General features: G+C 46.4%; 1 protein-coding gene across 4 annotated transcripts; it reads right to left on the bottom strand.

The window, feature by feature from the left end:
• Positions 1-97: 97 nt before the first annotated feature.
• Positions 98-14,405, bottom strand: Atrip (ATR interacting protein). 4 transcript variants are annotated; one of them, XR_013052946.1, is made up of 13 exons: positions 14,014-14,386; positions 12,682-12,812; positions 11,800-11,970; positions 9,144-9,262; positions 7,487-7,644; positions 6,459-6,560; positions 5,958-6,087; positions 5,199-5,788; positions 1,720-1,856; positions 1,494-1,582; positions 1,006-1,086; positions 647-896; positions 98-262 (listed from the first exon to the last, which is right to left on the bottom strand). XR_013052946.1 is itself a non-coding variant. In XM_006978286.4 (13 exons), exons 1-13 carry the CDS (start codon positions 14,261-14,263, stop codon positions 195-197), a joined length of 2,364 nt encoding a protein of 787 aa, XP_006978348.3. In that variant the 5' UTR covers positions 14,264-14,405; the 3' UTR covers positions 98-194. The 4 variants fall into 4 exon arrangements, 2 of the variants coding, with proteins under 2 accessions (XP_006978348.3, XP_015852473.3); XR_013052945.1 differs by having other exon boundaries at positions 1,494-1,585; XM_006978286.4 differs by having other exon boundaries at positions 1,494-1,585; positions 5,114-5,788; positions 14,014-14,405.

Here is a 14,405-nt window from a genome sequence, read left to right on the forward strand (position 1 = left end):
CAGGGGAGGGAAGGAGAGGCATCTAATCAAGCTAGTTCCTAGTCTGCTGTATCCCTCCCTCCCTCTCAGCCACGCAAATTAGACTCAGGAAACAAAGTTGTTGTTCTCAGCAGGAACTTCAGTTTTAATCAGTGGATATGGCGAAGACAGCGTGGTGGGAGCTGGTGCCACCTTGTGGCCGGATGCTCAAGCCCTCAGCTACAGTCCATTTCAGAGTCTTCCAAATCTGCCTCCACAGCACAGAGGTCATCCAGGGCTGCCTCTAAGCCAAAAGGAAGAGGGTTCTGAGGTTAAACCTGATGGTGCTGAGGTTCGGAGGTCTACCCATCCTCCCCTACCAACACAGGAACTAACCAGTCCCTTCCATGCCCAGGCTTTGCTCCCTCAGCTACTGTGAGCAAAAGTGATACAAAAGCAATTGGGACAGACATTTCTGGAAAAACCATGGCTCAGCTAGGCCAATTCAATAGACATGATCAAAGGACAACCCAGCACACTCAAAGAATCAGAGCAGGAAGGTAATGTCCACAGTGCCAGGAATGGCTCTGGTGGTGGGGAGAAGTCCAGCAAAGGAGTCTGACACTTCATGAGCATCAGGCAGAGGCACATGAGGGCTAGCTAGGACAGGCTCCTCTTGCTGACTTACCTTCACAGTCGGTCACATCAGGAAGGGCTCGAATCAGCATGCTGACCCCTGGCATCACCTGGTCATACTGATGCAGGACCTCCACACAATGCACAGTAAAGAGCTTGTCCTTCTGAGATAGGCTGTGCAGCAGCAGCACAGTGTCTCGCAGACAGCGTACTGTCTGCTTCTGCTGCTGGGTCCTCGGACCCCCTGCCCGCCGTACAGTCAGCCATTGTCTGTGCAACATCACGGTGAGCACTCTGACTGCCTGGTAAGAGAGGGCACAGACTGAGGACTACTGACTTATGCAGCCACTTCAGGGAGCAGGACCGCCCTCACCCAGCTGAGCTACCATGTTGTTGGCCCCGGCCGCTCACCTCTATGTTGCACTGGCAGTCAGAGCCGACGCCTCTGGGGGGAGGGTTCTGCACACGCAGCTTGGCCAAGAGCCACACCACCTGGAGCAAGAAGAGACGGTTTGTCCCTTGCAGAACAGACAGGTCACCAGGGCTTCCTCAGACATGTCTAAGGAGTTCTCGCTACTTCTCCAACTGCTTGCCTGCACAAGTTGGGTCTGAGGAGTGGTAATCTGAGGCTTTCCGACCTGAATCTCAACAGCCTACCCACTTCTGGGACTAGGATCAGGCCCAAAGCCCAGGCAGCATTATCAGGCAACTGCAGAGTCCACTGTAATCCTGGGCACATTTGTATTGCATCTGTGTGAGGAACCCCTAAATTTTACCTGTTGCTGTTTGACCAACTAATCAGAATTAATTGTAGCTCCCATTTTCCCACAGGAGGAAAGGAGACCCTGGGCTCTTAGGAAGGGGTGAAGGGTAGCAGTCTCTGAGTCTCCCAGTCTTACCTCTTGTTCCAGCTGGAGCCACTGTTTCTCTGAGGCCACTTTGTCAGGCCTTGATGTAATGTACATGTACAGCCGCAGGAGAAGGCAGCCTTCTGAAAAGGATGCTCAGCCTTACTCAGGGTCTCCTTGTCACTGTAGCTGAGGTCCAAGTGCAGAAGCCCTTGAGAGGCTCGGAACCTGTCCCCGCCCCAGCCCTCCCTCTCTCCCTCCCTCCCTCCCACTTTACCGGAATGGGAGCACAGCTGCTGTGCAAGGCTGTCATGATCCACCAGAACTGAGAGCAGCTCAGCAGCCAGGAGCACACACGGCAGTGGCAGCTCTGAGCTGAGGCACTGTGGTAACACCGGCAGCACACAGGAGAACCTGAAGGATGGGCACAGTTAGGACACACTGCAAAAGGACACTTAACGCAGTGAGACATGGGTTCAAATGCTGGCCTGGCCATAGCCTACTTGCTTTAAGACTGTCACAGTAGACAGGTGCTAACCTTTACTACAGGTCTGCTGTGGCTTAAAAATGACAAGCCTTCAGTGGGGGGGGGGGGGGGCACGTGCCTGTAATCTCAGTATTTAGGGGGCAGAGGCAGAATCCACCACACAGTGAGTTGGAGATGAGCCTGGGCTACGTGCAACTGAGTCTCACCACCATATCACAATCCCTCATTCACCCTAAAAAAGAAGATAGGTCCTTATGTGGCTTTGTATCAAGTAAATGGGACAGGACTCCCTAGATCTGGGCTGCATGACCACACCCCAGGCCCTTTCTTGCATCTGCTCTCAACAGGGATGCAGGTCCATATCTTCAGCATGAGAAATGTTCTTTGTCTAACATCACAGGACTGGCCAGGGCTCTAAAAGTAACAAGCGTGGATGTGGCTACCGCTCTGTCTTAGGCCATTCACAGAACAAGGAAAACCATTTTCTCCACTTGTCAGAAAACACTGGTCTCTGTTAGCTACTATGAAAAGGTACCTACTATGGGGCGCACTGTGTGTGTGTGTGTGTGTGTGTGTGTGTGTGTGTGTGTGTGTGTGTGTGTAGAGAGAGAGAGAGAGGGAGGGAGAGAGGGAGAAAGAGAGAGATAGACAGAGAATGAAAATGAGTGCTATTTCCCCCTCAGGTCTCACAAAGGATGGCCATGGCCAAGGATCCAGGTCCCAAGGGCTAGATTTGCTCTATCCACACTACCTACATCAGCATGAGGGAGAACTGGCGGGTGGGAGAGAGGCTTCCTAAAAGACTGAGGCTGTATATATGTACCAATCTGTACATGTATGGCATCTCAGTGTGTCATTGGAAAGCAAAGGCTCACTATTTGGGGTAAACTTGTTTTATAGCACTTTTTTTTTCCTTCTTATGTTTTTTTTTTTCCTATGTGCATTGGTGTTTGCCTGCATGTATGTGTGAGGGTGTCGGGCCCCCTGAAAATGGAGTTACAGAGTTGTGAGCTGCCACGTGGGTGCTGGGAATTGAACCCGAGACCTCTGGAAAAGCAAGTGCTCTTCCCCACCCCCCACCCCAAGATAGGGTTTCTCTGTGTAGACCAGGCTGGCCTCAAACTCACAGAGATCCACCTGCCTCTGCCTCCCCAGTGGTGGGATTAAAAGCGTGCGCCACCACCCTGCACAACTAGTGCTCTTAATGACTCAGCCATCTCTCCAGCTCCTGTTTTACAGCACATTCTATAAACAGGCAAAAATTGGGCGTTCTTTAGTTGCCAGGTACTGTGGCTCTCTGCCAGGCCAAGTAGGGAGGGGTATGTAGAGAGACTGTCTCAAAAAAAAAAAAAAAGAAAAGAAAAGAAATGGAAACAAGCTACACATCGCAGCAGTATACACAAGTACATGAATCATGCTCTCTGGTTGAGGGTTTTCAAGCCTGAAGGGCAGACTGCAGGTTTCCTGGCTACTTCTTTACAGCCCTGATGGCATCCACCCTGGCTTTCACGAGAAGGTAAAGAGGAAGCTGTGCAGTTCATCTTGAGCACATGAAATCTACAGAGAAGTATTTTGTGGGGGGCTATGTCTGAAGCGATGGAGCAACGGCTTATCGTGATTACTGGCTTGGAACTGTCCTAACGTGTTCCCTATGGCATTTTTAGACAAGTTTTCCTACTTCAACATAGGGTTTGTTTAACAAACACTGACTGAGCATTTAGACTGAGCCAGGCTCTGTAAAGCACAGAGTGCAGAGTCATGAGTGCCACCTGAGCCAGGGAATGAAGCACTTGTGTCTGGCCAGTAGAAACATCATTAGATTAGAGTTCTGAATACCCTATGGTCAACAGAACAGGAACACAGTGAGTGGTCTGCTACCAGAATTGGGAAACCGTGGTTTCTGGTATTCATTCATTAAGCACATAGGAAATAGGCAACTAGCCAGTATAAGTGGGGCCTGTGGATGGCAGTTTTGCCCCTGTTATTGTCTATCCTGTACTCAAGTGCTGTGTTCAATTTCATACATCACTTTAGGACAGATAAAACTGGCCAGAAAATACTATGTGGAAAACATGATCCAGAAGCACTTTTAAAAAATTGGAATGTTGGGTAGACGGTGGTGGCGCACACCTTTAATCCCAGCACTTAGGAGACAGAAGCAAATGAATCTCTGAGTTCAAGGTTAGCCTAGTTACACAAGAAACCCTGCCTCAAAAAAAAGATAAAAAAAAGTTGAGCTCAGATGTAAGACACTGTTTTTTTTGCGACAGGGTTTCACTGTATAGCTCTGGTCTCAAACTCAGAGATCCACCTGTCTCTGCCTGCCACATGCTGATGGCATAGGCCATGATACCTGGCAGAGACTAGACAGAAGCTGCACCTAGGCAGCGCTATTATTTTAACATAAGAATTGGCCTCTTAACAAGCATGCAAGCTGAGCAGTGTTTATAATTCTCCCTATCTTGCCCTCAATGCTCTAAACTCAAGTTAGGAATTTATAATTTTTTTAAAGATTCATTTACTTATTTTACTTTATGTGTATGAATGTTTTGCCTACATGCATGTATGTGCACCACATGTATGCCTGCTGGATTGCCCGGGACTAGGGTAACACATGGTTGTGTATGCTCCCAGACACAGTATGTAGGTACTGGGAACTGAACCCAGGTCCTCTGCAAGAAAAACAAGAGCTCTTAATTGGTGAGCAATCTCTCTAGCACCCCAGATTAGTAATTTATAACAACTGTTTTTTGGTGAGCTAGATTCATTATACTATCACCTCCAACAAACTCCTCTTAAGAAGCAAGTGACCTGACTCATACCAGATGTGGACACAAGGTTGACAGACTCCCGGCAAGGTCAGCTCATGGCTGCAGACCCTCCTGGTACTCTGCTTCCTTACAGAACTCTACCAAATTTAAATATGCTGTGCCATGTTCTTCACACATCTCAGGTTCAAAGGCCTTTTAACTCAGCCTTCGTCACGGCAGGACACTTACGGCAGCCTTACTCCATGTGTTCTGCTTACTTGGCCCCCTTCCCATCACTTCAGAACTCCCTGAATCAAGCCATAGCTGAGGAGTTGAATTAAGTCAAGATTGAACAAAGTGCAAGAGCCACAGGTTAGACCTCAAGAGGTCAGGGCAGACCCATAGGGAATCATGCCTCCTGTGAGTCTTTATACCTGGGCAAGAAATCAGAGGAAGCGTTTTCAGCTAATTTCACCAAAACTTTGAGGCACTGGCTCAGGACATTGGCTTGAAAATGACCTGATGCTGTAGAAGAGAAAGCCACCAGCTGAAGAAGCATCTTCAATAGTGGATGCTGTTTTTGGTCATGAGCATCCTCCCTGGAGGCTGAGATCGTATCTGTACACGTCGGAACTAGGTTTCCTTCCCTGGCAGCAGCATCTGTCCCCATGCCTGACAGTAACAGGCAGACAACTGCTCCACTGTGGCACACCAGGTGCTGAAGGATGCTGAGTGAGGCCACAGAGAAGCTTTCCAGGTGACACATCGAGTCCTCTGGGCTGGTCTCTACCCCAGGGCTCACACAAGAGGTGTGTGTTGGAGAGTCCCCAGGCGCCCCACTCTTAGTGGGGGCTAAGTCTTGCAGAGCCTGGCAGTGTAAGCCGATGAAGAACTGTACAAGTGGGAGGAGGTGCACAGCTCCAGGAAGCTGGCAGAGTGGGAAGACTCTTCTGCTTCCCTTTCCTAGGTCTCCATCATGTGAGCTCTCACTCCTGGCAACCAGATTTAATCCAGTGAATGCTAAGTTCTGTGCTTCTCTCAGGGCAGAGAGGGAAAACGACCCATCACGAGAACTGATGGTCCTGAGGCCTGAAATCCCAGCCAAGGTACTGGAAACAAAAGAAAACAGATTAGGTCAAGGACCCCAAATCACCTGTCTGCCAAGTTCTCTAGTTTCCCCAAACATGCCATTAATCTCCCATGCTGGCCAGAACCAGAAAGGCATATACTTTGTGGAAACTCTTTCTCAAACAAGCTTTTCAGGAGTCTCACGCTTACCTACTGAGCCCCGGTGGCTGCAAGAGGGTGCCAGTAGGAACCTCAGAACAACTGCTCAGGAGGTGACAAAGACCTAGAGATGACCCTGGGACCAAAGGTTGCTTCAGGAGCAGGTTTATCAAAATAGAACCTGCAAAAGACAAGGTGACTCCAGAATGTTCTTACATGGGAGAGTTCTTCCCTCCCTTCCTCTGTTCTTTTTCTCCCCCTCTGGTTTTTGGTGACAGTTTCTCTGTGTCGCCCTGGCTGTCCTGGAACTTCCTCTGTAGACCAAGCTGGCTTCAAACTCAGAGGCCGCCAGCCTCTGCCTCCCGAGTGCTGGGATGAAAGGCATGCGCCCCTGCCCGGCTTTTTCTTTCTAAGTTGCAGACTCTTATGCGCCAGTACACTCTAAAGAACTGTCTGCGGTGGGTTTTCAGATGGTCCCCTAGGCAGTTCTGTATATCACAGAGGAAAATGGAAGCCATGCAGGCTTATACCAAAAAGCAGGTATTCTGGTACCTTGAGTGTTTGATCTCTGCATCCAGCTATCAGCAAGAATTTTCTGCTGCACATCTTGCTTCATGGGGTTACCTCTCAGACTGTGGGTTTTATTATCTGAAACTGGAAAAAATGTGAATCAAAAGCTGAACATAAAAGAACAGGTGTTCCGCCGGGCGTGGTGGCGCACGCCTTTAATCCCAGCACTTGGGAGGCAGAGGCAGGCGGATCTCTGAGTTCGAGGCCAGCCTGGGCTACCAAGTGAGCTCCAGGAAAGGCGCAAAGCTACACAGAGAAACCCTGTCTCGAAAAAAACAAAAAAAAAAAAAAAAAAAAAAAAAAAAAAAAAAAAAAAAAAAAAGAACAGGTGTTCCAGAAACTCCTACACACAATATTTAAAAGACTCTTCTTCAAACTCAGTCAAAACAGAGCCAAAGTACCTCCAGATCCCTAAAAAGAAAATCTGTTTGCCTCACTGTAAATGAAGCAATATGATGAAAATAACAACCACTAGCTTTACACACATGAGCCCATTAGTTTCATAGAGCAACCCCATACGATAGAGGTCATAATTAGCTGTTCATAAGCTAGTAAGCAGTGTGGTCGGGACTGCTATCCAGGCTGCTGTGCTCTGCCTGCTTGTAACAGGCAGAACTCTGCTCTGCCTACAGTGCGGTACTCTGTTAGTTAGAGACACCAAAAATGTGGCTGCAGTTTCTCAGGAGAGCAGTGGCAGCAATTTGAAAAGGCTGATGGCGGGATGAGCGGCAATGTATCTAATGAGTCTCAGAGCCACCTTAAAAGACTCCAGACTTGGGAGGTAGAGGCATGTGATCTCCGTGAGTTGGAGACTAGCCTGGTCTACAGAGCGAGTTCCAGGACAGCCAGGAGGAAAAACAAAACAACAAAAAAGACTCTCCAGCCTCAATATGATCTCCATGTGTCAAACTGCTAAAGCACAGAAATTTTCAAAAAGAAAGTAAACGTTGTTGTTTAGGCCACTAGAAGGGGCAGCCTTATAGTAATCGATTACTATTAGTTTGACTTACCCTCTTGTTCCACCAGAAATTTGTATCCTTCCTCAGTCTGGCAGGAATAAGAGAGTGGCATGTTAGCACTAAAAGATTCCTTTGTAGGGAAAGTTGATTTTCCAACGTGTGGAGAGCATGCTTCTGACTTTATAACCACCGAAGAGCCTTTCCTAGGACTAGAAAGAGTTATGAGAGCAAAAGTTATGATTCTGTTAAAACCTCTTAAAATACACAGCTGTGAAATTTCTAACATCAATTAAACTTTTCATGTCTAGACATTATGACTAGAAGTTTTATCTATTATGGATATGTTAGTCTATATTAAAGGTAGCATTTATTTTCATATTCTCTTAGGCATCCAAAAATACTGGCTGTTAGTCTTTACTATTTACAATTCCACACACATCCACAAAAATGTTTTTAAATGAACAACCCAATTTTTAGGATTCAAAAACTTTCAAAAGAGTCTATCATAGGTTGGAGATAGCCCTGCATTCAGAGTAAATACTGCTCTTGCAGAGGACCCATGTCTGGTAGCTCAAAAATGCCTGTAACTCCAGCTCTAGGGAGTCCAGTGCCCTTTCCTGGTCTGTATAGGTACTGGCATTCACAAATGCACACCTGTACACAAACATACAGATGTACACAATTTTAAAAAAATCTTTAAAACCAAGGGGTCTATCAAGAAGTGTATTGGAAACTGAGTAACTCCTCAGCACTGAAGCTTCACACTGGATGGCAGTCTGAGCGCTCAGATCACACAACACCCAGGCTGCCTTCCTCCTACTGATGGCTGAAGAGGAAGACAGAGTTCCTCATCTCTCCCGTCTCACCTGAAGCATGCAAGGCAAGGGAAGTTCAATTTCACACTCTGCCCAACATGAGCAAGGGCAGGAGAATGTTCCATACCAGAAAGAGCTCAAATGTCAAGGCTGACACTGACACTGACAGATGCTGTGGGAGGCAGGGGCAGGGCACAGATCATTAACAAGCTGAGCACATCTGGCAGCAGAGGAGGGGCTGTAAGACAAAGGTCCCAGATAACAAATGAGCAAAATATTTTAGGCAGCCAGGACTGAAATACACTCATGCTTTTTTTTTTTTTTTTTTTTTTGGGGGGGGGGCATGTTAATTAAACAAATTACATGAAAATGAAGCCTGGTCTGTTCTCAAAATGTGAAGGAAGGCCTACCCTGAATGTGGGTGGCATCACACCATAGACTGGGTTCAGGACTGACTAAAAAGGGGAGAGTGAGGAAACCAGCTGAGCACCAGCGTCCTCTCTCTCTGCTTCCTGTTCTGCTCAGCCGTGAGTTCCTATTGCCGTGCCTTCCCCAACATGATGGGCTGGACTCCCTGAACTATAAGCCAGAATAAACCTTTTTCCCTTTTAAAAAGAATTAGACATTATCTTTCAGCTTTTCCTAGTCTCAAGGAATTGTGTCACTGGTGCCCTGCAGGGTGAGCACTCCCGGGTCACTGTGTCACTGGTGCCCGCGCAGGGTGAGCACTCCTGGAGTGAGGACATTTAGACTGAATGGCTCAGACCATCGAGTCTCAACCAGTCACCTCTGCATCCTTTAGGAAGGAGTGCCTCATTCAGAACAATCCAGAGAGCTGTCAGGCTTTTTACAGAATTATGCCAACTAAACTACCCGTCTAGCACGCTCCTTACCTGACATGGGAAATGGAGGGAGCAGCTAGTTTATTTGTTCGTTCATTGCTCTGAAGTTTTGTCCTTAATTCATTCATTTCTGCATCTTTAAACTGGAGTTCAGACTGCAATGATTGAAGCTGAAAAAGCCAAAGAAAGATATTTGTGGTAGCACTATCGTCACATAGCCCAAAATATGTGTGTGGTGGTATATGCCTTTAATCCCAACACTCCGGAAGCAGAGGCAGGTACGGTTGGTGACTCTCTGAGTTTGAGACCAGCCTGATCTACATATTGAGTTCTGAGGCAGCCAGGGTTACATAGTGAGAGCCTGTCTCAAAAACAAAACAACAAAATCAATAATCCCTTAACTTCAAAACTTCAAGCTAATAAAGGAAAACAATAAAAAAAATAATTATCAAAGTCTGCTACAATATAAATGTCCTCAAATATTAGCTGATTTTCCCTTGAAAAATACTCTAGAAAGGCAAGTCAGACTCTACAGTGGAAGCAGTTAATGAGCATTCAAAAACCAGCCCCATTACTTGTTTAGGCTCTGAATCTCTAACACAAGTACTTGGCTGGGACTGGGGATTAAGCAAAATGATGACTGTATAGCACTCAGCATGGAGCTTGAGGAGATGCTCTTTCTCAGCAGGAATGTGGTTTGTGGGCTCCACCTCCACACCATGATACATATTCTGCTCCCCAAACTGCTGTCAAACTCTCAATCCTCTCCCGCTTTCACAGGACTTGGCTGCTCCTCTGTTAATTAACTTAGGGGTACAGAATCCTAGGTCATCTTCAAAGTCTGGGCAGGGTATCTGGCAGTTTTACTCAAACCTGTGTGTATGTGTGTGCTTAGATCTGTGTGTTTGTGTGTGCTTAGATCTGTGTGTATGTGTGTGCTTAGATCTGTGTGTTTGTGTGTGCTTACATCTGTGTGTTTGTGTGTGCTTAGATCTGTGTGTGTGTGCTTAGATCTGTGTATTTGTGTGTGCTTAGATCTGTGTGTGTGTTGTGAAACTAGAAAGAGCATCAGAAGAGGGAGAAAAATCTTAAGCAAGTTGGGAACTAGAGTAATGGGACATGTGTAATAGGAAAGCAGAGGGAGGGACTAACTGGAGGAGGAAAAGGAACCTGTAGCTCAAACGGAAGGGTGTTTGTCTAGCATGCACCCCAGGTGTAATGTCTCTCACCAAATAAACAGGGCGTGGCAGCAATTATGCCTTAATTCCAGCACTCAGGAGGCAGAAGCAGGAAGTTCAGAAGTTTAAGGGCATTCTTGGCCACAAAGTGACTTTAAGGCCAGCCTGGGCTATAGTACTACATCAGGAAAAAGTCACACTTGGGCCTCCCAACAATCTTTGTTCTGTGTTAGGTACAAGTACATGTGCATATAAAATTTGTCAAAGGAAGTAATGGAGGTAGACACTACTCTAGTTACTGTCCACCTCACTGTTCCCTTGTACTTTAAAAAGGGGGTGGGGGTGCACATCCTTGACACAGCACAGAGGTGTTCTGAAGGAAAGTGGTGGTAGATACCGGATACTACCATTTTCTTTGCAGAACATAACATAACCTCCCTTTCCTACCTGACTGGGATTTAAATGATTGGTTTTAGAACTTGTCTGGAAACAGGTACCTGGCTTAATACCACTCAGGGGCATCTTTAAAATTCTTAAGTTAGAGCTGGGCGGTGGTGGCGCATGCCTTTAATCCCAGTACTCGGGAGGCCGAGCCAGGGATCTCTGTGAGTTTGAGGCCAGCCTGGTCTACAGATCGAGATCCAGGACAGGCCCCAAAACTACACAGAGAGACCCTGTCTCTAAAAACCAAAAAAAAAAAAAAAAAAAAAAAAACCTCTTAAGTTAGAAATGAGGAAACCTCAGTCTTTTTCTTTTCTTTTTCCTTTTTGAAACAGAGTCCCATCATATAGCCCAGGCTAGCCTTGGACTTATGGTAACACTGTTGTACCAGCCTCCCAAGTGCTAGCATTATAAACATGTATTTACCATGCCTGGCTGAGTAAGCCCAAGTCTTAACTGGGTTCTGGAGTTTTGAAATACATGTACATGAGCCTGAGAGTCAGAACACACTACGGAAAGAGCAGTAAGTCTATAACAGAGAGTCAAAACATATCCTGGTGAGGTTTACGTCATTTGAAGCCCTAGTACATCCCTGTCTTCCTAGACGTGGGTATGACGCTAATATATTTCCTTTTTGATAAGCCAAGTAACTGAATTGCTTATCTATCAAAGAACCCTAATTCAAGCCTATTCCTAGAAATTCTAAGCTAGTGACTTATCCTGCCAAGACTAACAACCACAGCAAAGCTGAGTTTCATCTTAGTCCTTTTCCAAACCAAAGGTAGACCCTGGAAGAAAGGTGCAAGCCATTTATTAAGATAAACAGTGGTTGACTATTTCTAGGCAACACTGGTTATGCTTCCATTTTGTTTTATTTTTTAGAGACATTGTCTCACCATGTAGCCTTAACTGGCCTGGAATTCACTATGTAGACTAAACTGACCTAGAGCTCATAGAGCTGCACCTGCCTCTGCCTCCTGTGATTAAAGGCATGTCCCACCACACCCAGCCTTGGTTATTGCTTCTAGTGGAATTTAGTGAATAGGCAAAACTACTGTCCAGAGCATGCAAAACAAATGTTGAGTCACCTTTTTGGAGAACTCCTTTTCTTTTTCACTGAGTGCTTGAGTCTTCTCTTGCTCAAGAAGGAAATGTGATCTTCTCTGTTCTTCTAGAACGGATTCTGTCTGATGCAGTGAGTCACGCAAAATTTTAATTTCTCCATTCTTAATTAGGACTTCTTCTTCCATTGATTTCAGCTGTAAATTATGCCCAACCAGTTGATATTCAGCATGAACAGTTTTAGAACATACTTGCCCCTAACATACAGATTCTTCAGCTTTGATTCAACACTATGCTCACACACTCCACAGAACTAAAATTCCATGCTATATTCCTGGTTTTCTTAGCGGCCCTACAAATGGCCATATGAAAGATGTCTGATTGCTTACAAAACTAATGAAATAGCAACCACTCTGATGCGGTGTTCCTCATATACAGATACAGGTTATGGGGGCTAGAGGGATGGCTTAGCAGCTAAAAGCACTTGTTGCTCTTGTAGGGGACCCAGGTTCCTTTCCCAGTACCCACATCAGGTGGCTCACAACGAGTTGTAATTCTGGATCCAGAGGAGCACCATCATGGCACCTGCATGCATGTGGTGCACATAAACTCACCCAGGCTTACATACATATACAGAGTAAATAAAATTTCAGGCATTCTTCCCCCAATCTTTCATTTCAGAGGGATGAATCTAGATGCTTGTTTTAAAACTTTTATATATTTTACACAATGCTTTTTTAACACCTAAATGAATGAATTAGCTACAGATAGCACAAGTTAGGGCTGGAAGTATAGCTTAGCAGTAGAATGTCTCTGTTTATAGCATGTGTAAAGGTAAAGTCCTGGGTTCAATTCTCAGCACTAGACCAAATAAGCAAGCAAGGAAAGAAACCTCACAAGCTACATACCTTTTCTTTAAGTTCTTTGTATTGTATCTGAAGTACTTCTAATTCAAAATTATCTTTAACTGGAGCATTTTCTCTGTTTTTCCTCATAGGACTATTCCATAACCCATCTAATTGGTGGACATTATGAGTACCTGTATAAAAAAATAGTTCCCATTAAGTTGAGTATCATGGCACAGAACTGTAATCTCAGCTCTTGGGAGGCTGAGGCAGGGGGATCTCAAGTTCAAGGGTAGCCTAGTTATAGAGTAAGAACCTGGGCTTGGAAGAAAAAAAAAATCCCATATATACTTCAGGACTCAGTATATACCACACCTTTGTCATAAATGCTTGTCTTGAAAGCCAAGTTGAGAAAGACCCAGTAAACAATATCAGCACTTCCCAATCTCAGAACATGATATAAACTCATAAAGTTTATATCTAAATAACATGTCTGAATATTCTCCCTTTACACCCTCCCCCAATATCAAGACTCTCAGCTAATAGCTGAGATTTCACTGGCTATAACTACAACATAGCATTAATATCATTTACTGTAATATGCTAGGCACAGGCTCTGCTGGTCTTTAAAGACACGGTGGTGAACAACATGGATCTATCTATTCCATGGGAGTCGTGGGACTCCAGGGATGGATTAAGGTAAAGTGATGCAGGGCGCCACCAAGTGGAGAGTAGTGCTAACTACTGCCATATAAAACCTCTGGTCATCCCTGAGTGTTTTCTAGTGCCTGGTTTTCCAGGCAATATTGCTGGAAAGATGGAGGTCCACGTTTCCAGGAATAATCCTATTTTTTCAGATGCTTTAAGTGCTAAGTACAGATGCAAAGGGCCCATCAAATCCTTCTGACAGTTCAGAGATTTCACTCACTCTTCAGGTAAAAATGTAAGCTCTAAGAAGGAAAGTTTTGGTATTGCTTGCTCATTGCCTGTGGTCGTTTCCATTCCTAACCTTTGGGTAACTAGATTATTCGTTGTGTAAGAACCATTTTTTGCCTCTGCCAGACACTACCCATGATCACGCTGTCCAAGGGTTACAGTGGGCTGCATAGAATCTAAATCCTCTCACATGGATTGTGACAGTCTTGAGGTGGTCGTAGTCATGTTTCAAGGAAAATAAGTAATAGTCTAGGTCTCTATATTTTCAATTCTGGGTATGTGAGGTCTTTTGGCTTCTGGATGTTTTAGCACCACATCAAAAGACCTTGTGAAATAGAACCACGCTTAGATCGGTGCTCCTCCGTCTTAGAAAGGGAATCGGTGCACGACACCCGTGCCAGAGCCACCCTGATGAAGGGGTACGCACACCCCCGGGGGAGAGGCCCCATGAGCACTCACTGGACAGGTTCCCAGGCGCGACCGGACACTGGCTCAGGGCCTGCGACGCGAGGATGTCGAGTTCCTCTAGGTCGTCCGCGGTGAATTCCGCGTGCGCGCCGAATGGGTCTTCGGGGTCCGGGACCGTGGCCTCCGAGAAGCTCCGGGCCCGCTTACTCGGGGGGTTCTCGAAGGCCCGCGATGGCCCAGGGAAGGGCGCCGGGCCGCCGCTCTGCTTCCTGTGACTGTTGGGCGCCGGTGTCCCAGCCATGACCTCCTTCAGCCCGCAGCGTGCGAGGACGCCAAGCACAGCCTTGCCCGCGGAGAGCCCGACCTAGCCTAACCGCCCGCGCGCCGCCGCTCTCCTCAGCTACGAGCGTCTCCCCAGCCTACGGGCCAATCAGCTGTCAGCC

Source organism: Peromyscus maniculatus, chromosome 7 (genome assembly GCF_049852395.1).
Source record: "Peromyscus maniculatus bairdii isolate BWxNUB_F1_BW_parent chromosome 7, HU_Pman_BW_mat_3.1, whole genome shotgun sequence".
Taxonomy (NCBI): domain Eukaryota; kingdom Metazoa; phylum Chordata; class Mammalia; order Rodentia; family Cricetidae; genus Peromyscus; species Peromyscus maniculatus.